Source organism: Trachinotus anak, unplaced genomic scaffold, assembly GCF_046630095.1.
Source record: "Trachinotus anak isolate AG129_WGS33_773 ecotype Australia unplaced genomic scaffold, CSIRO_AGI_Tana_v1 ptg000016l, whole genome shotgun sequence".
Lineage (NCBI taxonomy): Eukaryota > Metazoa > Chordata > Actinopteri > Carangiformes > Carangidae > Trachinotus > Trachinotus anak.
The window spans coordinates 25,882,501-25,908,741 of NW_027273867.1; the positions used below are offsets into that span (position 1 = coordinate 25,882,501).

At 41.8% G+C, this 26,241-nt stretch overlaps 3 protein-coding genes across 4 annotated transcripts in view; all 3 read left to right on the forward strand.

Annotated features, from left to right (window-relative positions):
* Nucleotides 1–10,142, forward strand: part of LOC139634520 (toll-like receptor 13) — a 13,686-nt gene extending 3,544 nt beyond the window's left edge. The window contains exons 2-5 of one of the 2 annotated variants that reach the window (XM_071500994.1): nt 1–1,140; nt 1,876–4,424; nt 7,746–7,863; nt 8,178–10,142. The exon at nt 1–1,140 is cut by the window's left edge and continues 1,538 nt beyond it. In XM_071500994.1, the coding sequence (XP_071357095.1) occupies nt 1,922–4,424; nt 7,746–7,863; nt 8,178–8,424 (2,868 nt within the window). In that variant the 5' untranslated portion in view covers nt 1–1,140; nt 1,876–1,921 and the 3' untranslated portion in view covers nt 8,425–10,142. Of the gene's footprint in view, nt 4,425–7,745; nt 7,864–8,177 lie in introns of both variants that reach the window. The other variant, XM_071500993.1, reaches the window with a different exon arrangement.
* Nucleotides 10,143–11,355: 1,213 nt separating this feature from the next.
* On the forward strand, nt 11,356–14,063 carry LOC139634527 (uncharacterized). Its single transcript, XM_071501008.1, has 6 exons — nt 11,356–11,578; nt 12,232–12,377; nt 13,281–13,345; nt 13,480–13,659; nt 13,741–13,845; nt 13,953–14,063. Exons 1-6 carry the CDS (start codon nt 11,459–11,461, stop codon nt 13,988–13,990), a joined length of 654 nt encoding a protein of 217 aa, XP_071357109.1. The 5' UTR covers nt 11,356–11,458; the 3' UTR covers nt 13,991–14,063.
* A 5,609-nt stretch (nt 14,064–19,672) lies between these two features.
* LOC139634528 (saxitoxin and tetrodotoxin-binding protein 1-like) lies at nt 19,673–22,503 on the forward strand. The gene is made up of 6 exons (XM_071501009.1): nt 19,673–19,869; nt 20,773–20,918; nt 21,065–21,156; nt 21,750–21,875; nt 22,114–22,233; nt 22,367–22,503. The coding sequence occupies exons 1-6, from the start codon at nt 19,744–19,746 to the stop codon at nt 22,414–22,416; spliced, it is 660 nt and encodes a 219-aa protein (XP_071357110.1). The 5' UTR covers nt 19,673–19,743; the 3' UTR covers nt 22,417–22,503.
* The last annotated feature ends 3,738 nt before the right edge of the window (nt 22,504–26,241 follow it).

Genomic DNA, 26,241 nt, shown 5'->3' on the forward strand with positions numbered 1-26,241 from the left:
TTTAGCAGCAGACTTTGCACATATTCTGCATAAACTGACTGTCACTGCTGTTTCATTAGAAAATCAGGAATTAAATTTCAATACCACTGAAATAAGTGACATCCCACACAGACACCCACAGGTTTTCATTTAGGAGTCTTCAGCCCTGAAAACAGAGACTTTCAGAAACTGGACCTGTTTTAGTCTAAAACTCCAGGGTTGTGTTGTAGTCTGGACGGACACAAACAGAGACCTTTGGAAACGATGACGTAGACGCCCACGGTGGCTCCTGATTGGTTCTTTTCAGCCTGGACTATCAGTGGTGAAATAACATGGACAATGAATGTTGTGACATCACAAAGTTCCAGAAGTTCTGACGGCTGGTTTTAAGGCTCAGTGTCTGAATACAGGCTGTGTGCATTTCTCTGTGGACTGAGGCTTTGATACTTTCACAGTATTAATATAGAACCTAGACCTGCTTTATAATCACACACACATGAACATCTGCGTTTAGACTGGATGGAGCTTTAACTCCCTGAACCCTTAAATGCAGACCTTGGGTCTTTAGCTCACTCTGGATGTGAACCTGGTCTCTGGTGTCACAGTCCTGAACTTTGTACGTCCTCCATCCACCACAACCACCTCCTGCAGTTAGTGAATGAGCTTCATTCATTCAAAAACAAAAAAATGTTGCTTCTAATCCAGCCAGAGATTACATCACCATGACAACGTGATTTTACTTAAATTGTATATGAGAGTAATGAACAGGGTTGATGAAGCAGGTGTTTGCTGTCATTAAACTACAGCCACACAGCTTAGATCTCAGGTTATTTGTGTAACCAATAACACAGATGAATCTGCTCAGTGAGAATGACACATATTTCATCATGTATGATGATCAAGTTCTGGAGATTGAGGAACTTTCTTTTGCTCCCAATCAAAACTTTTAATGTGTTATCACTGAACCACAATATACTTAGAGAGCACCACAGAGACATGCACATGGTCTGACCTGGAAATGATGCAAGCACAGAAAGAGGAACAAGTGTTTTTGTTCATTTCCTGTGATGAGCCGACCTCAGTCATATTAAGACTTAGACAGATGAGGAAAGAAACAAAAGATCAGTGCTGAGTCTGTGGCTGAGAGACTGAAGATGAAGTGTGAGTAGATTTTTCTTCTGTTATTGTTGTACCAACAGATGGATTCAATAAAACAAATAAAATCATCTGAAGTCAGTTATAAAGTCGGATTTTATTGACATAGAGGAAATGTTCTGTGAGAGATGTGATGTTCTGAGATGTAGAACACAATCTTACAAAAATACAACATGAAAAAGTTAAATAGTTAAAATCAATTCATGATTAATATGTTATTATGGTCACACTGTGTATAAATGAATGTTAGGCACTGAAAGTCCTGTCGTTATATAGGCTAACCTTATCTTTGCTAAGCTGGAGAAAGTCTTTTAGGACAATCAAACTACAAGTATGTTAATAGGAAGATATAAATGTGCATCATCTGCATAAAGTGAAACAATACCTTGTGTTAGTTAACTGGGGGAGCATATAGATCGAGAAAAGAACAGGGTCCAGAATCGAGTCCTAAAGATCTCCTCAAGTTGACTAAATTTCACTGCTAGAGATTCGGACTGCTCAAGAGCCAAGCTGCTAATTCTTACAGGATTGTTGGCATAATCAAAACATTTCCATTTCCATCATCCCTTCTATCAGCATTGATGGTTGAACCAAGCTCATGCTTTCATCGTAAGTTTGGGGATTTGGGGCATAGATGTAGAAGGTTTTTAGAGATAAAGCTGGTGTTCAAATGCTGTACAGGGCTACTGTCTAATGCTTATTTTCATATTTAATCCTCCTTAAATGTGCACTGCTAAACAGTGAACACACCAGAGTGGAAGTGACAGATTTTGTCCTGAAGATCAGCATGGCAGCGATGGGAAGTTGGTCTCTGTTCCCTCGACAGAGTTTCCTCCTCTTCTTCCTCTCCTCGTCTGCCCTGCTTCATTTTAACCCCTCGCTGGCTTACTCACTGAAAAACTGCACTGTTGCTTATTCTCACAATGTGAATGAAGTTTGCATTGGATGTATTCGTCGTTTCCTCACTGCTGTTCCTGGTGAGATTCCTAAAAATGCAACATCTCTAGATCTCAGCTCCAATCAGATTTTAAAGATCAACAGAACAGATCTAAGCGGTTTATCAAAGCTCAGACACTTAAACCTGAACAAAAATAGTATTTCACATATAGAAGATGGATCTTTTTCTGGTTTGGTACATTTAACAAACCTCAACATTGGTTTAAATAATCTCACAAATGTGACAGATAAGATGTTTCAGGGACTGTCCAAACTAGTTTATCTGTCTCTGTACCTCAACCAAATCACACACATCTCCCCTCTGGCTTTTCAGCACCTCTTCAGCTTACAGAGATTAATACTGAAATTTAACAACCTACATCAAATTGCTGATATTGTGCCAATATTACAACTACCAAACTTATATGAGCTGGACCTTGCACAAAACAACTTCCTGTCTTTTCGGTCAGATGATCTCCCCATCAACATCTCAAACCTCAGGACACTGCAGCTAAATTCAAATCAGCTGAGAGAGTTCAGCATTACAAGAGACCTCTTCCCTCACCTTGAATCTATTCATTTGTCTGAGTGCAGCAGTGACTTTGAGTGGAATATACCCAACAAGACCTTTCTGAGGAGCCTAAATACTTTATACTTAAGTGAAACCTTCATAAGTTTTGAGACATACAGATTGATGCTGCAGAGTGTGGACTCAGTGGAATATTTATCTCTGGGCTTTATGAAGGAGTGGCTTGATGAAGGTCTGGTAGACATCGCCTGCCAACTTCCTGCACTGACAAAACTTAATTTGAGTTATAACTTTCTTGGAAGCATAAATGATAAACTGCTGCGGCCTTGCTCTCAACTAACTGAACTGAATTTAGCAGCTAATGATTTGACTGAATTGTCTGATTATTCACTCAGAGCAATGAAACAACTCAAACGTCTGGAGTTACACAGAAATCATCTGTCCAGAGTGCCGCTTGCCATAAGAGACCTCTCCACACTTGAAATCTTAAAGTTGAGTAACAATTTAATCCCTGAGTTAGGCTGCTCTGACTTCCAGAAACTGACAAGATTAACAGAACTGAATCTTAACCACAATCGCATATCATTTCTCAAAGGATGTGTTTTTCAAGATTTGAACGATATGAAAATATTGCATGCTGGACACAATGAGATTTCTGCATTTGATGATACCTTCAGAGTCACTTTGCAGAACCTGCGAGTTTTGAATTTGCATAGTAATAATTTAAATATGCTCAGTAAAGGTGACTTTGGGAACATGTCTTCCCTCAGGTCTTTGGCTTTAGAATCAGAGACCTACTATGTTGCCCAGGACTGGGCTTTTGAAGGACTGGATGACCTCCGAACTCTAAGTGTTTCACTTTTCTCTTACAGAGAGGGACTTTTCACGGGACTGCAGCTCTTAGAAAATCTCACACTACATCAAAGTTTTGAAAAGGGCGGCATTATTTCTAAGCAAAACAATGAGCCATCTTTCTCTAGTTTACCTTCCTTAAAGAGACTCTTGATCAAGAATTATAATAAATATTCATGTGAAATCTCACGAAATCTGCTCAGAGGTCTTAAGTCCTTGGAGCACTTTGAAGCTGAGAGGTTCTTTATTGAGTCGCCACACCCCGACACATTTACCTACACTCCTCACCTGAAGAACCTGAAGATTATTCAAAGTAATTTGTCAGAGCTGAAACCAGAACTGTTCCAGCCAATCCCAAACCTGCAGGCTCTTGATCTGTCCAAAAACAAGCTCCAGTCTTTGGATTTTCTGGCCCAGCCCAACCTGTCTGCTCTCAGCTGGTTGACACTCAGAGAGAATGAGTTGACAGTGATCAATGAGACGGTCTTCCAGTCCCTCCCTGCACTGACATATCTGGACCTGTATGGTAACCCATTCGCTTGTGACTGCTCTAACACTGGCTTCATCCAATGGGTAAAGAGCAACAACCAAACACAGGTTGTTAAAGCCTACCAGTTTGACTGTTCCTTTCCTCTGAGCAAACTAGGAACCAAATTGCTGGACTTTGACATCCAGTCCTGTTGGATGGACTATAGCTTCCTCTGCTTCATTTCAAGCACTTGTCTGGTTCTTCTGACTATGCTCTCATCCTTCATCTACCACTTTCTGCGGTGGCACTTAGCCTACACCTTCCGCCTCTTCCTGGCCTTTCTGTATGACAGCAGGAAGAGGAGGAAGGGAGCTCCTCATCGCTATGACGCCTTCATCTCCTACAACGTTCACGACGAGGACTGGGTTTACAGAGAGATGCTCCCAGTGCTGGAGGGAGAGCAGGGCTGGAGACTCTGTCTGCACCACAGAGACTTCCAACCAGGTAAAGTCAGCAACATCCACACAAATACATCACATTAATCATTTAGGTTTAATCACTTTTGTCACATTTGCAACTGGTGTCCAGACTACTCTGTCTGAGACTGGGAACAATGACGCAGATACCCCCTTCGATTCCTGATTGGGTCTTATTAGTCATGACGCATCTTTCCCTGATTCATCACATTCCTTCCACATTTTCCAGATGAAAACAACAACTCTCAGTCTATGTTTTCAGTTATGAGAATCTTATACTCATGTACTTTCAGCAACAGTTCCACCTAATGAAATAATGAAGCCAATAGCAACTGATCCTCCATCGTCTCACTGCTCCGGGCTGAGCACCTAATTGCTAACATTAGATCATATATGACATTTTATATTGGTGATGAAATGACAAGTTAACATTAGAAATGAAAGGGTGCACCATCAGCATTGAATACAAGCCCAGACGTGCCCCCATGAAGGTCGTTCTGTTTGTCTGTTTCTATTACTCTCTACCTCTGTTTCTCACTTCCCCTTCTTGTCATTTAGTGTATTATCAATTTTAAAGGGTTGTTTCTAAAAAGGTGTGTGATAGTTTCACATCCCTTTTCATTTGTCTAATATACTGTAGTCTGCTTATAGCAGATGCTCAGTTCACACTGTTAACATGCAGCTTGTTGGGTGAGTCCCAGTGTTTTTTGGATAATGTGATCATACTGCACAAGCTTATTGACATAAATGCTAAATACTAGTGTTGAGGACTTAGACTCTGTCATAGCACCACAACAGCTTCAGTACTTTTAATAGATTACATTGTCAACACTTCAGATAGTCATCAACAGACATAATCCTCTTTAAGAGAACAAAAACATTAGATGAAAGTTAATGGTTTAATGAAATACTGTCTGGTAGAACTAACGCAGCGAAGATCTAGTTTCATCTAGCTCCAGTTTTATTCACTATACATCAGTGATTCCCAAATTTCTTAAAATCACAGCAGCTTCATAGGATTTTCTTTGTTGAGGGGCCCCTTGCGCTTGAAATATAAAAAATACAATCTCTGCTTCTCCGCATTGTAAAGTGCAGTTTTATGTAGATGACACAATTTTATATAACACCAACTCTTCTCTTGTTTGGGGCAGCACCAGTGTATTGTGTCTTTATGGGAGGTTTAAGTTGTCTTATCCACTACCTGTCAAAAGTTTTAGAACACCCTAATTTTTCCAGTTATTTATTGCAATTCAAGTCGTGCAAGTCCAATGAATAGCTTGAAATGGTACAAAGGTAAGTACTGAACAGCTAGAGGTTAAAAAAAAAAGGTTTGGTTACCCAAAACTGAAAAATAATGTACATTTCAGAATTAAACAAAAAGGCCCTTTTCAGGGAACACGAAGTGGGTTAACAATTTAAAGCTGTTCTGCAGCAATGAAGGTTGAATCAGCCTTGAAAGCTGGTGCTACTAATTCCTACAGGTGTTCCAACTTTTCTTCATTACATACAACCCCCTCTGTCTGCATAAAAGCAGTGTTGGAACACACTATGGTACCAGACCCTCATGAGCATCAGGTGAACAGTATTGTACTGCAGAAAGTAGTGTGTTGCTACAAAAATGGCGAGAAAAAGGCAATTAACAATGGAAGAGAGACAGACCATCATAATACTTAAAAATGTAGGTCTTTCCTACAGGGAAATTGCAAAGAAAGTCAAGGTGTCAGTGAGTACAGTTTTCTTCACCATCAAAAGGCACTCAGAAACTGGGGAAAAGTTTCTGAGAGTTAACAGCTTGCGTGATAGGCGGCTCACAGCTCAACAGCTTCAGGCACAGCTTAATAGTGGTCGTAGTAAGCAAGTCTCAGTTTCAACTGTGAAGAGAAGACTTCGAGCTGTAGGTTTGACAGGACGAGTTGCAGCAAGAAAGCCATTGCTAAGATGTCAGAATAAGACAAAGAGGCTCTCCTGGGCCACGAAACACCGCCATTGGACTACTGAAGACTGGAAGAAGGTATTATGGACTGATGAATCAAAATTTCCAATCTTCGGTTCATCACGCAGGATCTTTGTACGCCGTCAAGTAGGCGAGAGGATGGTTCCACAGTGTGTGACACCAACTGTCAAACATGGAGGAGGAAGTGTGATGGTCTGGGGCTGTTTTGCTGGATCCAGGGTCGGTGACTTGTACAGAGTGAGCAGCACCCTGAACCAATACGGCTACCACAGCATTCTGCAGCGCCATGCAATACCCTCTGGTATGCACCTAGTTGGTCAGAGGTTCATCCTACAGCAAGATAATGACCCAAAACACAAGTCCAAGCTATGCCAAAACTACCTCAGGAAAAAAGAACAAGATGGTAAGCTTGAAAACATGGAGTGGCCAGCACAGTCTCCAGACTTAAACCCCATCGAGCTGGTTTGGGATGAACTGGACAGAAGAGTGAAAGCCAAGCAACCTACAAGTGCCACACATTTATGGGAACTTCTGCAACAGACTTGGGAAGAACTTTCTGAAGAATATTTGATTTCTATTGTAGAAAGAATGCCACAAGTGTGTTCAGCTCTTATATATGCCAAAGGTGGCTACTTTGATGAGTCAAAAGTTTAGAATACATTTTGGTCTATAAATTGATTCCATGATTTCTTTTTCAACTCAAATTGCTTATTTGTTTTATGCTTTCATTTCAGAGTGCAATGACACACTAAACTGAATAATTTTCAGTAAAAAACTGGAAAAAGTGTAGTTGTCGTTGCAAAATGTGTCAATATGAGGAGCCATCGTGGGCCGCTTTTCCCCTTGGGGTCCCAAACATTTGCCTGGTTTGCCTCTTCTGTGCCCCTCTGCTCATAACACATTACATTTCTCCCATCCAGTGGTTAAATATTGTACATATGAAGAGATTCCCACCTACTGCCTATATCCAGGTTTCTCAGATCAAATTGTTGACTGCTACAAATACATGAGAATCTAAGTCACACTCACTTTTAGGAACATGTAAAAGACCAGACGAAAATCAAAATTGGATTTCTGTACATATTCTTATGTCCACAGGTTTGTGCTTCTGATTTGTCTTTAAGGAACCAGATTTTTATTATCACAGTTGTTCATCATTTGTGTTGATGATTCAACAAGGAGATTTTCACATCATCTCAACATCTGCAGTGAGAAATTGAACCAGTTTGTAGTAACCGTGGCAGACTGAAATAACTCATCTTATTCTGCAACTGACTACTTAGACTGAGACTTCAGTCCGCTCACTGTTCCCCTGCTGGAGAACTGCCCACTGTCGTTCTCTGCTGCCATCACCAACTGACTGACAGGACGTCTGTGACTGAACTGTCTCCACAGGTAAGCCCATCATAGAGAACATCACAGACGCCATCTACAGCAGCAGGAAGACCATCTGTGTGATCAGCCGCCACTACCTGCAGAGCGAGTGGTGCTCCAGAGAGATCCAGATGGCCAGGTGGGGGCGCCACCTCTGATTATTCTTTATGAAGAGCTGATAGAGCTCAGTGATTGATTGACACTGAGAAGTACAACTGTAGGGTAAAGGTTTTAGAAAATGTCCCAGAGATCATGAACTACAACCAAATACCGACACATATAAAACATTATGAATACCTAATTAATTCTGTTTTCTAAATAGGGGTGGGGGGGGTAGCTTCATGATCTTCTGAATTAAAAGTATTGTGTTTAAGTATGAAAACAAAACAAAAAATTAGGAGAAATTATATTTTACTACTAAAACAAAATTGTTCTGGTCTGTCCTGGTTGCAGCTTCCGTCTGTTTGACGAGCTGAAGGACGTGCTGGTCCTGCTGTTTCTGGAGGAGATCCCGGCCCGGCAGCTGTCTCCCTACTACCGCATGAGGAAGCTGGTGAAGAGACGCACCTACCTGAGCTGGCCCCAGGCCGGCCAGCACACAGGGGTCTTCTGGCAGAACGTACAGAGAGCTCTGGAGACAGGAGACAGTCCCACGGAGACAACAGACCTGCTGACTGGACCGGCAGGACTGGACATTTAACTGGACCACAGATAAGGCAGAGTGGATGTGTGGAGCTTCACAGGCTGGATGATCAGGACCAAACAGAAAACCTTTCCTGATCAGATCATTTACCAAAACATGTACATCAGATAGGGTTTGGAGCCCCAACTGCAGAAAATAACAGGGGCCCCTGTAATGGATAAATGTGAGCCGTGGATGAAAGTGAAAGTCGATGTCACTGTGGTGGCGTCTCAGGGACACAGATACTGAACTGATGTGGGTCTGAGGTCTAGAGGGTTCTAGTCACATATGACGTCAGTCAGTCAGTCCACTCTGTTCCAGACTCTGTTGGATGAACTCAGACGTTCATGTTCTCCTCAGGGTCAACTGTAATAACTCTGATGTAGGGCAGCAGCTATTGATTACTCCATCGATTAATCAAGTAATCAGCAGTAAACTTTTGAATTATCAAAGAATAAGACATGAGAAAACAATAGAATATATATAAAATACATAGAATATAGAATATATGAAAGAGGAAAGAACAGATCTCTTAAAATAAACAACTAATTGGCTTCATTTTAAGAAAAATCAACATTTGTATTGCTTAAATTGCTACAATATTATCTGTCAAAACTAAACCCAGCTCACTTTTCTCTCCTGCATCTGTGTCACCTTCCAAACAGGAAGGCAAACTTGTCTGACACTGTAAAAGGAGACACTCATCCTTTACTTGCATCTCATTCTAAAAAACTCACTATTCCCACCAACTTTGGTGTAAAGAGGTTTTTAGAGGCTGATAAATCTCCGGAGCAGCTCTGTTACTGCCGTCCTCCATGTTTGATTGGGACGACCCTCTCCACCCTGTTTATCTGTTGCTTCCTGTGGGCCTGTTTCTCTCTCACCCTTAAGCTGATCAGCAAACCCAGCACACCTGGGCCCTGTGTGCCAGTGCCGTAAAAACTGTGCTGGAGCTCAGTTCTTTGCTTTTTGGTTGGTGTTAGGTTTATGTTGTCTCTGTTGCAGCACCAGACAACATTGTACAGTTACACTGCTTCACTCATGTGGTCACTTGCACTGCCAATCTTACAGATTACACATGCCATTGTTAGTTTAAGTTTTCTTCTTAAGTTAATTGTTTTATTTTGAATAAAACATTTGTTAATTGCTTCACTGGTGTGCAGCGCCGTGTGACCCGGTTTGTGACACAATTGACACAAAACCAAACCATGCTGCTTGCTGCGCATGCATCTAGGAGACTGTTGCTGGTTGATGCAACATAGTTTAAGGTGAGTTTAATTAACCAGAGTAATCAACAACTGTAAGCGGCCATGGTTAAGTGATAATTCAAATTTAAACAGTAACACTAACCGTCGGGCATTTTTACTGATGTAGTGTGAAAACAGCAACTGTTTCATCTGTAATGGTGAGGACTGAGCCTCACTAAGTTATTTTCACTTACAAGTCATCTGATGATTATTTTCTTCAATAATCATTTTGTCCATATAGTGTCAGACAATAATGAGCCTCCTGAGCACAAGTTAGTATATAAAAGCAAAAGTAAGAAGTATTGTGATGAAATTCACAAGTTGAGAACACACATAGAAGCTCCCTCATTCTGGATAGTATCACGTCAACTTGTGAAAAACACCTGTTGTTTATCTTAAGAATATAACTGACACTAGACTGATGCCAAATTCTACTTAAATTAATTGACATTATTTTAAATGTTTGTTTGACTGGGCCGTTGCTCAAGTAAAAGTAAAAGTCCACAAGTATTATCAACAAAATGTTTGAAACAAAAAGTAAAAGCACTCAAGCAAAGTGGGCCCTGTCAGCATCATATCTGATTGTGATACTGGACTTTTGTGCTGAGGCATGGACCTGTGTTTGCGGAATATGACGTATATAATCATAATGGAGCCAGATACCAACACAGTGTTGGACTCTATCAATCAGTAAACTGTGGTCACTTACAAACAAATCTAACAAGATAAGGACAGATCATTCACCTCTGTCTGCAGATCTTAAAAGATCAGTGTTACCCCAGAAAATTAAAGTACTCAAAAGAAGCTAAACAGTGCTGCAGTTAATGTGTTCACTCGAGCAGAGAGGAGATGGTTACACATGGTGTATAACACTGCATGTCACCATAGAACAAATGTAAATGTGTGTGTAGCTACCATCTCAACTTTAATTCTGTCTTCAGTATCATGACCTGATTTTAGTTCCTTGTACAAATACAGGAACCAAGACAATTATCTGACTCATGGTGAGAGAGGGGCTGATTGTTTGCAGATGTTATCTAGTTAGACTGTTCAGCTTCACTTGTCACCACATTTAACTCCTTTTGTCTCAGAATGAGAGGGTAACAATCTTCTGTGCAAAAATACATACAAACATACATACATAAAACACTTTTAACCATCACATTTATTTCAGGTGATATGTTATATTAGAAACTGTTTCACCTGGTTTTAACGGGCTAACAGAAATGTTAGCATCAACAACTGTCACCCATCCTTTATGGAATGTCACAACATTATATTTTTAGCTATCTTAACTTTACATTATGGGATTACTTATTTAAATGTCCAGCCTGACGATGCTGCCAGTCCAAACCTCATGTTCCTCATACCATTAGTCTCACTTATGTTTCAGTTATTATGAATTCAGCAACATTTTATTATTATTTATTGCAGTAAAGTCAGAGATCTCAGTTTGGGTTTCAGCTGGACTGAAGCAATCATGCTGTTATTGTATATTCAGTGTATTTGTCATAACAAAGAGCAATTCAGTAAATCAGTAAATCATTGATTCACAAACCGAAGAGTGTCAGAACTTTGAACTGGCAGAGAGATAACCTTACAGTGAAATATTCCTTACTTAACTCTGGGAACTAATGTAAATATTGAAAAAACCCAGAATCACATGACTCTGCCACCAGCAGCAGGTATAAATGCTAAGCACCTTTGCAAGGCTGGGTCTTCGTTACTATCGTGAAGTGTGCAGAAAAGCTCCAGCAAGGTGTTTTTTTTCAAGCTGTATTCTGAAGCTAACCGGCTGGAGTATCATGAACCTGTTGTTCAGCAGTCTGTTCCTGGTTGCGGGGCTGTTTCTGTGCAGTTCGGCTCCAACGCATGAAGAATGTCAACCCTTGGTCACACCTTTGTCTATGGCCGACCCCTCTAAGGTAAACCCTCCTCTGTCTGATTCCTGCCTGGAATTTTGGGTGTGTTCATGAGGCATTAAAGCAGTACTGAAAGTTGGTAATACTTTATAATACAGCCTGCAATTTACAGTGTACCTTTGTTGCATGAATAAAGGATGAATAATTGGTTTCAATTTAAATGTAAGTACAGTTGAAGAAAACAAGACTTTATGCTTTTCCACCAAATGTTCCACAGAAGGTTCTTGTTCCCTGGGAAAGATCCTGCAGCTAATATTAACATTGGTGTGTTTAACATTAAAACATTAAAAAATTAGAAGATGTCTAGTTTTAATTTCAGAGACTGAATGATTCACTGGGTTGACCTGGAATGAATGACTGTGTATCATCAGCATAGCAATTAAAAGAAAATATAATATTACCTAATGGTAGCATGTAGAAGAAGACAAGAGGTCCGAGGATGGAGCCTTGAGGTGCACCAGATGTAACTATGGTAGAGTTAAACAGGTTGTTATTATTATGAACTACATTCTGTTGGAAAGATAAGAATCTGGTCTGTAAGAGTAGAAAAGCTAAGTGGATTCCATTTACACCTTTTTTCCATTTTGTTTTTCAGCCCTGCTTCTCTCAAGGTGTTTGTTTCTGCTGTCACTAACTGGTTTCATGCTTGTTTGCAGATTTATGGTAGGGTGAATGTCCTTATGGGATACACTGACCATGACGTATTTAACCACATTCTGAAAGTGACCGACAGCTCCTGGATTAAGTTAAGCCAGTCACCACTTGGCCCCAATGAGGTTTTAATGACTGAGGAGAACAAAATGTGAGTTGATAACTTCAGTGCAGCTGTAATCCCATACGCACTGTGTGTACATTTTTTTTGCATGATTTTGTTTGCTTATTTACTAAATGAAAGAATCCCTTGCCAGCTTCATGTCGACTTTTTTTTTTTAGATTTCAGAATGCTGATACACACTGATCGATTGATTGATTGATTGATTGGTTGATTATATAGCACATTTAAAACAACCACAGTGCTGAAAAGTGCTGTACAGCCAGTACATAAACATAAACATTTTTGATGTGCTTATGACCCAAAAATACCAAGGGTAACAAATATGTATGTATGTATGTAAAAAATGTGTACTACAGCTGTACAATTAGTAATTATAGAGGAAAGCAGGTGACATGTAGAAAAGGGCTTGTCAATGAACATCTCCAATCTACTTTAGGCTGTAATTACTCTGGTTTTACTCGACATTACATTATTCAGAGTACAGGATATTGGACAAATTGCGCCCTGTATCGATACAGAAATATGGGATGATCCCATATTAACGGGACGGGTGGCGACCCCACTGGGAAACCTTATTCAGCCGGCAGGCAGTTCTTGCACATACTATGAAATATAATCCTGTCGGCGCCACTGGATAACAGTGCAACATCAAGTTTTATAATACACAGCATAATGATTTTTGCTCTTTTTTATCATATTGAAGAAAGACACATTTAACACTATTAAGAACTGATAAAGCTAATCACGTTACCTTCTTAGGTTTCGGTCAGTATGCTGCATAACATCCAGTTCCTAATCAATGGATGGAGTTTGTTCAGTTTTCATGGAGATGGATCTGTTGACATGGGCTCTGTTATAGTTTCACTCTGACGCTGTCTGTCACAGCTCTGTCAGATTATGAAGTTCCCTCTTCCTCCTTCTTCTCTTCAGGAATGGACGGTGCTTTGGCTCATCAGTCAACATAACTATCGACGGTAACACTTTAACAACGGCACGTAAGTTACTGCATCTAACACAACACCAGAGTTTCAAATTCAGCAGGGGAGACCGAGCATCAAACATGCATCAAATCAACTCCTCCCGCCTGAATTTGCACTTAAATGATCCAGTGTTTTAATTGTCCTGACAGCGTATCTGCCCTCAATCGCTAACATCACCTCAGTGTTCCACGTTCTGCCGAGCTGTGACGACTGTCTCGTCTTAAGTGTCAACACCACCGCCAGCAACCTTGACCAGTTCGTTAAGTTATTGAACATCAGCAGCAGTGTTACGCATGAGGAGATCACTGTTCACTCACTTTATCTGATGGGTAAGAGGGAACAAGTCAGAGAGAGACAATAACCCACTCTGTATCCAAAACCTTCATTTATTTCTGTCTTTTTGCCTCCAGGCCGAGAATCGACTGTGAAGGACTCAGACGTAGAACATTTCAAGAAGCAGGCGAGCTGCCACGGCTTCACCAAAGAACCAGACTTCGTCTATGACACAAAGAAAGGTGCGTCATCTTTAAACCTCCCCACTCATGCAGGCATGTCAAGATGAACTGTAGAACTGTGATATCAGACACAAGTGGTTTCTTTACTTCCATTTCTCTCTCCACAGGTTTCTGTACTGAAGGCGAAGGCCTGAAGCTGGTGTAACTCAACTGTCATTAGAAACAAATGTTTCTGACAGAAACAGAGGAAATAAAGAGACAAAGTGATGAAATATCAATCATGTGTTTTGTGTTTTTATTATTATTATTATATTTGGGAGGTTTGATATGGGTTTGATCACAGCTCATTCAGCTGCTGTTCATGGAATGTAAAAATTAGACAAACATTGGCTGAAAAAATTTTGATTGATTGACTGACTGATTGATTGATTAATTGATTGACAAGATTGTCCTGCTGCAAAAAACAAGCCCTTAGATCATAGTTTGTCTGTGCAGCTGCTTATTATGAGCCGCAGTTGCGTTTTATTGTTGGGAAACCTCTAGTGGCTACACTAATTATGACAGCAGCAAAATGCTGTGACGTAGCTTATAGAGTGACAAAGTCAAGAAGGAGGAGGAGGTTGGGGTGGATGGGTCAACAAAACACAGGAATATGACACAAGTGGGTGGTGTTCGATTCCTGTGTGTAACCAGTAGTTTATGTTGTTTCTTTTATCCATGACCGTTCAACAACGATATTGTTGTTATTGTAACCATGACAGCATAGGCTGTCCAGTCTTAAGGAGGTATTTATTTTAACCCAACAATCTTTTCCTAAATGAAGTAGCTTTTGTGCCTTAGCCCAACCAGACCATGACCATCCCATAAACTTAGCTGCATGTTTATTAATGTAACCATGGTGACAATGGTTCAGCACACCTACCCTGCATGTGGGGGCAATATTTCAGAAGACACGTCTATGTTTGTATAGGAGGGTTGGAACTAATGACCTGTATGCTTGTTCAGGTTGGAGGACTGGTTGTTATTGTCCACCAGTGAACTGTATTTCCAAAGCTTAGAGCGAAATTATTCCCCAATTCAATTCAATTCAATTCAATTTTATTTGTATAGCATCAAATCATGATAAACATTATCTCAAGGCTCTTCACAGGGTCAGGCTGAGACCTCACTTTGTTAAAAACAGGGGGTAGGTTTAAGAGGAGAAAGGGGGGTGGGGGGAGGAGAGAGGAGAAAAGAGAGAGAGAGAGACCAGGAACAGCTGTGTAGGTAATGGTGTTATCAATAATAATGACAGATAACAGTGGTTAATAGTAAAGATGAGTAGTGGTGGATCTGGATCCTGCTGCTCCAGAGGCAGAGAGACCTGCAGAATGAGGACAGAGAGAGGGAGAGAGAGAGAGCCCAGTGCATCATGGGAATCCCCCAGCAGTCTAGCGCTATAGCAGCATAACTAAGGGATGGGTCAGGACATACCCGAGCCAGCCCTAACTATAAGCTTTACTAAACAGGACAGTTTTAAGCCTGATCTTAAAGGTAGAGAGGGGGTCTGCCTCCTGAACCCACACTGGGAGCTGGTTCCACAGGAGAGGAGCCTGATAGCTGAAGGCTCTGCCCCCATTCTTCTCTTACAAACTCTGGGAACCACAAGTAGACCTGCATTTAGAGAGCAAAGTGTCCTATTGGGAAAATAGGGAACTATAAGCTCTCCAAGGTACGATGGTGCCTGACCATTAATGCTTTTGTAGGTGAGGAGGAGGATTTTAAATTCTATCCTGGATTTTACAGGGAGCCAATGCAGAGAAGCTAACACAGGAGAGATGTGATCTCGTTTCCTAGTTCCTGTCAGTACTCGTGCTGCAGCATTTTGGATCAATTGGAGGCTTTTTACTGCATTTTTGGGACATCCTGACAATAAAGAGTTACAGTAGTCCAGTCTTGAGGTAACAAATGCATGAACTAGCTTTTCAGCATCCTTTAGATACAGAATGGGTCTGATTTTTGCAATATTGTGCAGGTGGAAGAAGGCTGTCCTAGAGACTTGTTTTATATGTGAAGTAGCACAGAACCTTGTGGAACTCCATGACTAACTTTTGTGATGATAGAGGAGTCATTATTAACATGAACAAACTGGAGTCTATCTGACAGATATGTCTTAAACCAGCTTAGTGTGGTTCCTTTGATGCCGACCATATGTTCTAGTCTCTGTAATAAAATCTTATGATCGATGGTGTCAAATGCAGCACTAAGATCTAGTAGGACAAGTATAGAGACAAGTCCATCGTCTGAGGCTATGAGGAGATCATTGGTAACCTTAACCAGAGCTGTTTCTGTGCTGTGATGGACTCTAAAACCTGACTGAAAATCTTCAAACAAACCATTTCTGTGCAAATAATCACATAACTGGTTTGCAACGACCTTCTCAAGGATTTTGGAAATAAAGGGGAGGTTGGATATAGGTCTATAATTGGCTAAAACATCTGGATCAAGAGTAGGCTTTTTAAGTAGAGGTTTAATTACTGCAACTTTAAAAGCCTGCGGTACGTAACCAGTTGATAAAGATAAGTTAATCAGACTTGATATAGAGGTGTCGATTAAAGGAAAAACTTCTTTGAACAGCCTTGTTGGAACGGGGTCTAGAAGACAAGTCGATGGTTTAGATGACGAAACTGTTGAAGCGAGCTCAGAGAGATGTACAGGAGAGAAACAGTCAAAATATAAGCCAGTTACAGTGGACTCAGAGGCTGCTGACCTGGACAGTACATCTGAGCCAGCTGTGGGGAGGAGATGGTGAATTTTTTCTCTAACGGAGACAATTTTATTTGTAAAGAAGCTCATAAAGTCATTACAACTGAGGGCTAAAGGTATAGATGGGTCAACAGAGCTGTGGCTGTCTGTCAGCCTGGCTACAGTGCTGAACAGAAACCTGGGATTGTTCTTGTTTTCTTCTATCAATGATGAATAATAGGATGTTCTGGCTTTACGGAGACTTTTTTTATATGCCAATAGGCTGTCTTTCCAAGCCTTTAGAGATTCTTCCAGGTTAGTAGAACGCCACCTTCTTTCTAGCTTCCTTGAACTTTGCTTTAAAGCTCGTGTTTCTGACTTGTACCATGGAGCTAGCCTTCTCTGACTCATTACCTTCTTCCTCAGAGGGGCTACAGTATCTAGAGTTGCACGCAGTGAGGCTACAGTACTGTCAACAAGATCATCAACCTGTGTGGATGTGAAGTTGAGAGCAGGGCTGTTCCCTACTGCATTGATACATGGCAGTGGGCTAAAGGTGTCTGTCTTTCCCAAATGCTGCGTCATTCATGACTGAAAACTCAAATGTTAACAGAAAATGGTCAGATAAAAGAGGGTTTTGTAAAAATACTGTTCAGTATTCAATTTCAATGCCATAAATCAGAGTGGTTAAAAGAATGAGTGGGTTCATTAACATGCTGAGAAAAGCCAGTGAGTCTCGTACTGAGTTAAAAGCATGACTCAGATAAAAAGTCTGAGAACTCAGATAAGAACTCAGAGTAAGGGGCAGGTTGATACACAGTAACTAGTAGAACTGGTTTTTGTGTTTTCCAGTCCAGATAAACGTAAACAAAAGAATAATAATAGAACTGACAAAAATTGTTAACATGAACTATTTTAAACTTTATTATTCATCAGTAACAATAAAGAACTTCTCTTGAACCTTGATTCCAAGCTCTGTGCTGAAAAGCCTTCGTTAGTAAGTTTATCAGGAGAACATGTCAAAGTCTATGGGTCTGTGTGGGCAGATGTTGGTACATTTGTCCTTCAGGATTTTAACCCTGTGTCCTTGTTCCTGAACACAGACCCAGCAGCTTTCATGGAAATCTTCCAGATTCACATTTTTTCAAATTCACATTTGACCATGATTTTGCAGAAGTGCACGGCAAAGAAAAAGAAAGGGATGACCTCTGTATCTTGTAATCACAAGGTCAAGTTAATGAAGCATTATGAAGTTAGCTTAGCAGAGCTGTCTGTAGCCTTTACCTTTGTGGCAGCTCCTGTCCAGCATGATTTACCATCCCACAACAATACATTTAATGAAGTATTAAATGTATTGTTGTGGGATAAAAATTCAATTGCAAACATAATTCGAGTGGGTTCTGGTGACACAGTGTTATTGGCACCACAACTCACAGCTTCTGGATTGATTGATAAGATATGAAATCAACACTGTGGTAACGTGATGACATTTTTCTGGTGACTTCATGCTTGGGTTCCCTCCAACGTAACGTGCCCAACATTTTGTTTCCTGAACTTTATCTCCAAAGATCAACTCATTGAGTAACAGTGAGAAAGACTGTAACAATGCAGCTAACAAAACTGAGGAAACCTCCATGGCCACAGGTGTATAAAATCAAGCACCTAGGCATGCAGACTGTTTCTACAAACATTTGTGAAAGAATGGGTCGCTCTCAGGAGCTCAGTGAATTCCAGCGTGGTACTGTGATAGGATGTCACCTGTGCAACAAGTCCAGTCGTGAAATTTCCTCGCTCCTAAATATTCCACAGTCAACTGTCAGTGGTATTATAGCAAAGTGGAAGCGATTGGGAATGACAGCAACTCAGCCACGAAGCGGTAGGCCACGTAAACTGATGGAGCGGGGTCAGTGGATGCTGAGGCGCATAGTGCGCAGAGGTCGCCAACTTTCTGCAGAGTCAATCACTACAGACCTCCAAACTTCATGTGGCCTTCAGATTAGCTCAAGAACAGTGCGTAGAGAGCTTCATGGAATGGGTTTCCATGGCTGAGCAGCTGCATCCAAGCCATACATCACCAAGTGCAATGCAAAGCGCAGTGGAGTGGTGTAAAGCACGCCGCCACTGGACTCTAGAGCAGTGGAGACGTGTTCTCTGGAGTGACGAATCGTGCTTCTCCATCTGGCAATGTGATGGATGAGTCTGGGTTTGGCGGTCCCAGGAGAACGGTACTTGTCTTGCATTGTGCCAAGTGTAACGTTTGGTGGAGGGGGATTATGGTGTGGGGTTGCTTTTCAGGAGCTGGGCTTGGCCCCTTACTTCCAGTGAAAGGAACTCTGAATGCTTCAGCAAACCAAGAGATTTTGGACAATTCCATGCTCCCAATTTTGTGGGAACAGTTTGGAGATGGCCCCTTCCTCTTCCAACATGACTGTGCACCAGTGCACAAAGCGAGGCCCATAAAGACATGGATGAGAGAGTTCGGTGTGAATGAACTTGACTGGCCTGCACAGAGTCCTGACCTCAACCTGACAGAACACCTTTGGGATGAATTAGAGCGGAGACTGAGAGCCAGGCCTTCTCGTCCAATATCAGTGTGTGACCTCACAAATGCGCTTCTGGAAGAGTGGTCACAAATCCCCATAAACACACTCCTGAACCTTGTGGACAGCCTTCCCAGAAGAGTTGAAGCTGTTATAGCTGCAAAGGGTGGACCGACGTCATATTAAACCCTATGGATTAAGAATGGGATGTCACTTAAGTTCATATGCGAGTCAAAGCAGGTGAGCAAATACTTTTGGCAATATAGTGTATCTCTGAAGGAATGCTGCTGTGTGTTCTGGTCGTGCAGATTTTGTGCATGTCAATGGGTAAGAAGGGCTGCTTTTAAATTCTGTAGAGTCATTGTCGAGGCATTTCGGCACAGCCAATCGGCCTTCAATAGGTCCTCAAGAATGAAAAGCCCTGACAGTGCATGAGAGGAGCTCAGTAAATATCCCCTCAGTCTGGGTTTACTCTCTCACTGGAGAAACATTTAATTCATCAGTGATGTAACAGTCAGTCAGTGTGAGGGTGGAACCAGGGTCAATAACACCGTGGCCACACTCACACACTTTGTACTGACCTGGAGCCTGTGGGGGCACAGGGGGCTTATAACCTGACCAGCGTCCCTCCTCTGACTCCACTGTCAGACAGAGCGCAGAGCAGGGTGCGTTTAATTTTTTGTCTCAGAGCAAGATGTGTTGTGTTGCGAAGCAGGCGGTGCTGCTGCTGCTGGTGGCAGCGATTGGCTCCAACGCAGCGCCGGTCGCAGACGAGTGTGAGGGTCTGAATAAAAAACTGCCGGCCAAGGACCTGCACACGGTGAGTGTGTGTGAGCCTCAGACCAGGTCACACACCGCATCAACAAGTCTCCTTACCTTTCACTGTCCTGGAAGGGGCCTCGGTAGATCTGCTCCAGGTCTGCTCTGGTCTGTGCTGGACTCTTCACACAGCCTGGACCAGTTCTACACTAAGGCTCCTGATTCTGTCTGTCTCTCAGCTGTCTGTCTCTCAGCTGTCTGTCTGTCTGTCAGCTGTCTGTCTGTCAGCTGTCTGACTCTCAGCTGTCTGTCTCTCAGCTGTCTGTCTGTCTGTCAGCTGTCTGACTCTCAGCTGTCTGTCTCTCAGCTGTCTGTCTGTCTGTCAGCTGTCTGATTCTCAGCTGTCTGTCTGTCAGCTGTCTGTCTCTCAGCTGTCTGTCTGTCTGTCAGCTGTCTGTCTGTCAGCTGTCTGACTCTCAGCTGTCTGTCTCTCAGCTGTCTGTCAGCTGTCTGTCTGTCAGCTGTCTGACTCTCAGCTGTCTGTCTCTCAGCTGTCTGTCTGTCTGTCAGCTGTCTGTCTGTCAGCTGTCTGACTCTCAGCTGTCTGTCTCTCAGCTGTCTGTCTGTCTGTCAGCTGTCTGATTCTCAGCTGTCTGTCTGTCAGCTGTCTGTCTCTCAGGTGTCTGTCTGACTCTCAGCTGTCTGTCAGCTGTCTGTCTGTCTCTCAGCTGTCTGTCTCTCAGCTGTCTGTCTGTCTGTCAGCTGTCCGACTCTCAGCTGTCTGTCTGTCAGTTGTCTGTCTGTCAGCTGTCTGACTCTCAGCTGTCTGTCTGTCTGTCAGCTGCCTGTCTGTCTCTCAGCTGTCTGTCTGTCTGTCTGTCAGCTGTCTGTCTGTCTCTCAGCTGCCTGTCTGTCTGTCTGTCAGCTGCCTGTCTGTCTCTCAGCTGTCTCCCTCCTCCTGCAGATTTTCGGGGACTGGGTTCTGGTCTGGTCCGTCTCAGACCATCAGCAGGGCTGGGACCTGTTGCCAAATGTTTCCAGCTCCCATGTTGAGCTCCGGCTTCTCCCCGACAACAAAACCATCACGTTCACAGAGAGGAACGTGTACAGGTGAGTGACCGCCCCCCCACCCCCCCACCCCCACCCCCACCCCCACCCCTCCCCACCCCCACCCACTCCCCCGTGGCAGGGAAGGTCGTCTGTTGTGTCTCTATGTTATGTTGTTGTTGTTGTCTGACTGTTTGTGTTGTTTCCAGTGGTAAGTCGTGTTGCACCTTTTTCATCAACTTGACGATGCCCTCTGACCCCTCTGACACCGAGCACCACCCACTGCACACCACCGCCATCAGTGAGTCGCATCAGCAGACACACACACGCAGTGTACTGTAGTATTTTATAGTCAAACATAGGAAGCAAGTACAGAATATGTACAATATTAAGTATAAATGAAGTATATTGTGTCAGTAACATAGTAGTTAAGGTAAAGTGTGGTTCAGTGTGAGTTTACTGCAGTATAATGAAAATATCGTATAAAATTAAGTGTATATTAAGTATAGTATACTGTATCAATTAAGTATGTGGGAGTATAAGTACACAGTAGAGCACAGTATGAGTGAAGTACAGAATACTATAATATAGTGTATTCATATAACCAGTGTACTGTACAGTGTAAGTGTAGCTTAGCAGTAGAGGAAGTGTTAGCAGCTTCAGTGGCAGTAGTAGCACATGTACTTATAGTGGTATTAGTAGTAGTAGTAGTAGTAATAGTATATGTAGTTGTTGTAGTAGTATAAATAATGACAGTGCATTTGTATCATAGTTGTCATGGTGATTCTCATCCTGCAGCGTCTCCTGTTATTGATTCTCATCAGTGTGTTACTGCTGATGCTGACAGCTCTGCCTCTGTGTGTGTGTGTGTGTGTGTGTGTGTGTGTGTGTTAGCGATGGAGATGGACGGAGTTGTTCAGCCACACAACGAGTCTGGTGTAGTGGACGTGTATCAGAGCTGCTCTGACTGTCTGACAGCCATCTACAAAAACATCCATGGACGATACCTGCTGAGCTACAGTAAATACACAACAGACACACACACACACACATACACACATACACACATACATACACACATACATGCGTGTGTGCGCACACTTGTTTCCTTAAAGGAATAGTTGAACATTTCCACAGTGTTTCCTGACAGTGATTATCAGATAAGTTAAAGTCAGATGAAGTCTGGCTGCAGTGTGTGAGTGTGTGAGTGTGTGTGTGTGTGTGTGATCTCAGCGCTGTGTGTTCTGTGTGTTATCAGGGAGGGAGGGGCTTCACTCAGATGTGGAGCAGTTGAAAGCCGCCCACAGTGACCACAGGAAACAGGCCGAGTGTCTGGGCTTCCCTCACGACAAACCGTTCAGCTATGATGGCACCGCAGGTCAGTGACTTCTCCCACTCTCTCATATGTTTCTGTGAAACCTCAGTATCCAGGTGTGGTCGGGTGGAGAGAAAATATCACCTGTTCAGCATCAACTACTGAAACAAACTGAAGTGGCTTCCTCTGCTCACAGATTTTTGTCATAAGAAATCTACTCCAGAGGTGAAACAGGAAGTGTCCTGAGTGAAGACCATCCAGGTGGTGAAACAGGAAGTGTCTGTGTGTGGGAGAAAAGTCATTCACAATTAAAATGAAAGCACACCCACTGAAGCCTGAGCGTGTTTTCTTTCTTTCTTCTGTATGTAGGAGCATCCAGATGTTTGCAGCATAAATAAACATCTGCATCAGAAACTCCAGTGTTGTGTCAGATTATGTGTCGACAGATGAGCCAAAGCAGGTTCCACTTCTGGGATTAAATGTTTAATTAGTGTTAATTAGTGAGCATCTGCATTAACAAGTCGACCAACCAGTACAACATCAGGTTTCATCAAACAGCTGAGTCCAAGTTTCACTGGAGTAATAATGTGAATGAAGCAGCACAGCTCCTGTGTGAAAACAACATGATGTCACCACCACTGTTGTCATGACATTTAAGTACATTTTAAGTTTATATGTTGAAATAATGGAGTTTCAGAAGCTCCTCCAGTCCTCTCAGTGTGTGATCTGTGAACACACACACACACACACACATACACACTTCTCAGAGCGTGACGTGGATCTCCTCATTCAGTCCTTTAGGGGATAATGTTCACAAACTGAATATCCAATAAACTTCATTCATGTTCCCACCTGTCTCAGGTGGGGTCCCCTTCCCACTGCCCTGGAACCTGAATGATCAGATTTCACATTTTAAAATCATCTCTATCATTTCTCCCTATGGAGTTTTGTGGTCATGTATTCTCTGTTTTAGTAAACATCATGTTACAACAGGACATTTCATCATGTCTTTGATAAAGCATTTTTTTCCCAGACTGTCTATAAACCTGGACGTAGACTCTGGGTCTGAACAGTGAGGCCAGTGCTGAAGAGCCTTAAACCTCCATCTCTCCACTGACCATCAGGGGGCGACTCCACTGGCTGTAAACAGAGTCTGATTGTACTGAAGTCTGTGTGAAAATGTCTCCACTTCTCTCTGATTTATCACCTCAGGAAACGTTTTCCTGATGAGTTTATGTCTCAGTCTCTAGTTTCAACTCTTCTTCAACACAACATGATTATTTTTTAAATTATGCTCCATTTACAGGAAAATAGACCATAAAGCAGGGGATGGATTAGGGCGGGGCTACTGTGTGATTGACAGGATAGAGGACAGAGCAGGTCAGCTCCACCCCTCACTCCTCAGCTCCACCTTCTCCTCCAAATATGGTTTCTTCTGGTTTCAAAAAACCAAGATGGCGACGGACAGATTACAAACTGGAGGCTTCCAAATGGCAGCTCACAAACCAGTGGGTAAAGTCACAGAGGGTTGACACTTGATTTTTTTCCAGTATGAGGATGAATAAAATAATTCGTTGAATTATTATGACTGTGTGAAGTACAGAATCAGTAATAGAAGAGGATACACCAGCGTATAGATGAGATTGTAAAAATATCAAGAAAACTTTACTTCATTCCAGACACATAGGTCCATATCAAAAAAATGTGGCTGTGAACTGGGAAATGAAATATTCTCAAGTAGAAACTCTGAGAATCACGTTTTTTAATGATCTTTCGGATTTCTCCTATTTTTCAACCAATGGAGTGAATAAATGGCTTAAATAGAAATATATGTATGAAAATAAAACGTGAACCACGCAGAAAGCCGGAATACCTTATGAATCACTTAACATTATATTATGTGGTAGATCTCACCCCAGAAGGCCCTGCCATCTGCTCTTCCTTCCTCTTGTGTGCACTCACTTGACAAAGTTTGAGTAGATCAGATCCACCTGAGTCTCACCTGTACCTGCTTCACTGAAGGGACACAACTCAAGGAAATCTGAGCTTTTATGCTAAGAGGTAAGTTCAATGCCCGAAGTTTGCTTAAATTTGATTTCAGATCTGGAAATAATGTAGAATCTGAATTATTTCTTTTCCTTGTTTTTAAATGTTTCTGAATCTGAAATATATGGTGTTTTATATACATATATCTTTATCTTTCAATAACCTTATTTAACCTTATATAAGTTTATAAGTCTTTATCTTTATTTATCTTTATTTTTTCCATGTGTATTTATGCTGTGTACCTTTCTAGGGCTTTATCCTTGTATGTCCATGGACAGTCATGAAAACACGCCTCCCAACCATGGATGTATTATAAGACCTGGATGACGGATCTAAAAATGGCGCCCATTCAGTTCAATACAAGCTGCTCGCCTGGCGCATACGCCGAAAAAGTTTCTGGCTTCCGGGTTTACTTCCGCGTTATGTGGCCCATAGAGACTGCGCAGTAGTGTCTCTCCCATCATGCATCTGAGCTATGAGAACGAGCGAACCGCGTTCTGGATCTGGCGATGCGCGTTCACAAATGCTATGAAAGCGGACTTCTTGGATGTATAATAAGACTTATGCGGGACTTGCTCGAGGCTTGAAACCATCGATTTACACAAACGGCACAGCAACCAATGATGATAATGTTTTGAAAAGTAAGATGGTATTTAACCCTACAATCGCTGATATCGTGGTTAATGTGTTGAACGTTAATTTATTTGTGATGTTAAAAGGAAAACATGTCATTCAGTACAAAGGTTTAGAGCCTGAAATCGCACTGGATTCAACACAATAAATCATAATCGGGCAAAAATATTTATTCATATGGCCCAACATCTTGGGGGCAACACCTGCGTCAGTAAACACCACACGTTGGTTTGACCTAAAACCTGTTGAACAACCCCAGTCTGAACATGATTACCCACTCTGCCCAAATGTTGAGACAGTCTCTGAATATAAAGAGGCTGCTATCAGTTACATTGCTGGCTTTGTGGTGAAAAAGATCAAGGAGAAACATAACTGTATCCCTTGCACTGATGCACTAACCACTGATTCTACCATCCATCCCTTCCTTCTCTTGAAGAATCGAGGAGGTCTGCAGAAGCCATCGGCAGGAATTATTGCCGTGTGTACAGAGTCAGAACGTTGTTTTCAAAGGATTTTGAGAACAACCTCAGGAAAGCTTCCCCAGGGACATGGCTTAGCATCAGCTGTTACCAATGAAGTGCTAAGCTACAGCGCTGACAAAACTCTGTTCCCAGGGCTGCACAACCACATGTTTGAAACCACTGTTGAAGACAACCATGTACACTACTTGGTGAAAATGGCATCCTCCATTTATTGCACCATTAGAATGCACCATTTGGCAAAACGAGAGACTGAAAAGTTAAAAAAAGATTTTGTTAGACATAAATATACAAAACTGGTCCATTTTCACCATCAGTAGTGTACATAAATTAGGACTGCTCTGTCTATGGGTCTGTATATGTATATGTGTGTGTGTGTGTGTGTGTGTGTATATATATATATATATGTGTATGTGCATTTATTTGTGTGAGTATATATGTATATATGTGTGTGTATTTATTTGTGTGTGTATATCTGTATATATGTAAATATATATAAATTACATTGTGTGTGTATATGTATATATGTATTTATTTGTCTTAGTGTTAGTGTGTTTTGTTTCTTTGGCTTTCAGTGGTGTAAAACAACCTCAACATCCCATTACTGGCTCCATTCTAAAATGTACCTATTAGCCTACTTTACCTATTAGCAGCTATTGTATGTGACTCAGCTTCAATCTCTATGAAATAACAAAAATGCAGTGTTCATGGTAAAACTTGTAGCTTGCACTACGGAGCACAAGTTACTACCTGAACATAGGCAATGCTGTTATTTTATAAATTTTCCATGACCTCTGCCACAGGGTGACACAGGCACAGGCACACACACACATAGTTTAACATGGATGTACAGTTCAGTTAATATGTTGATTTTAAAGCCCGGTAAGTAAATTTTTGCTTTTAAAAAAAAAAA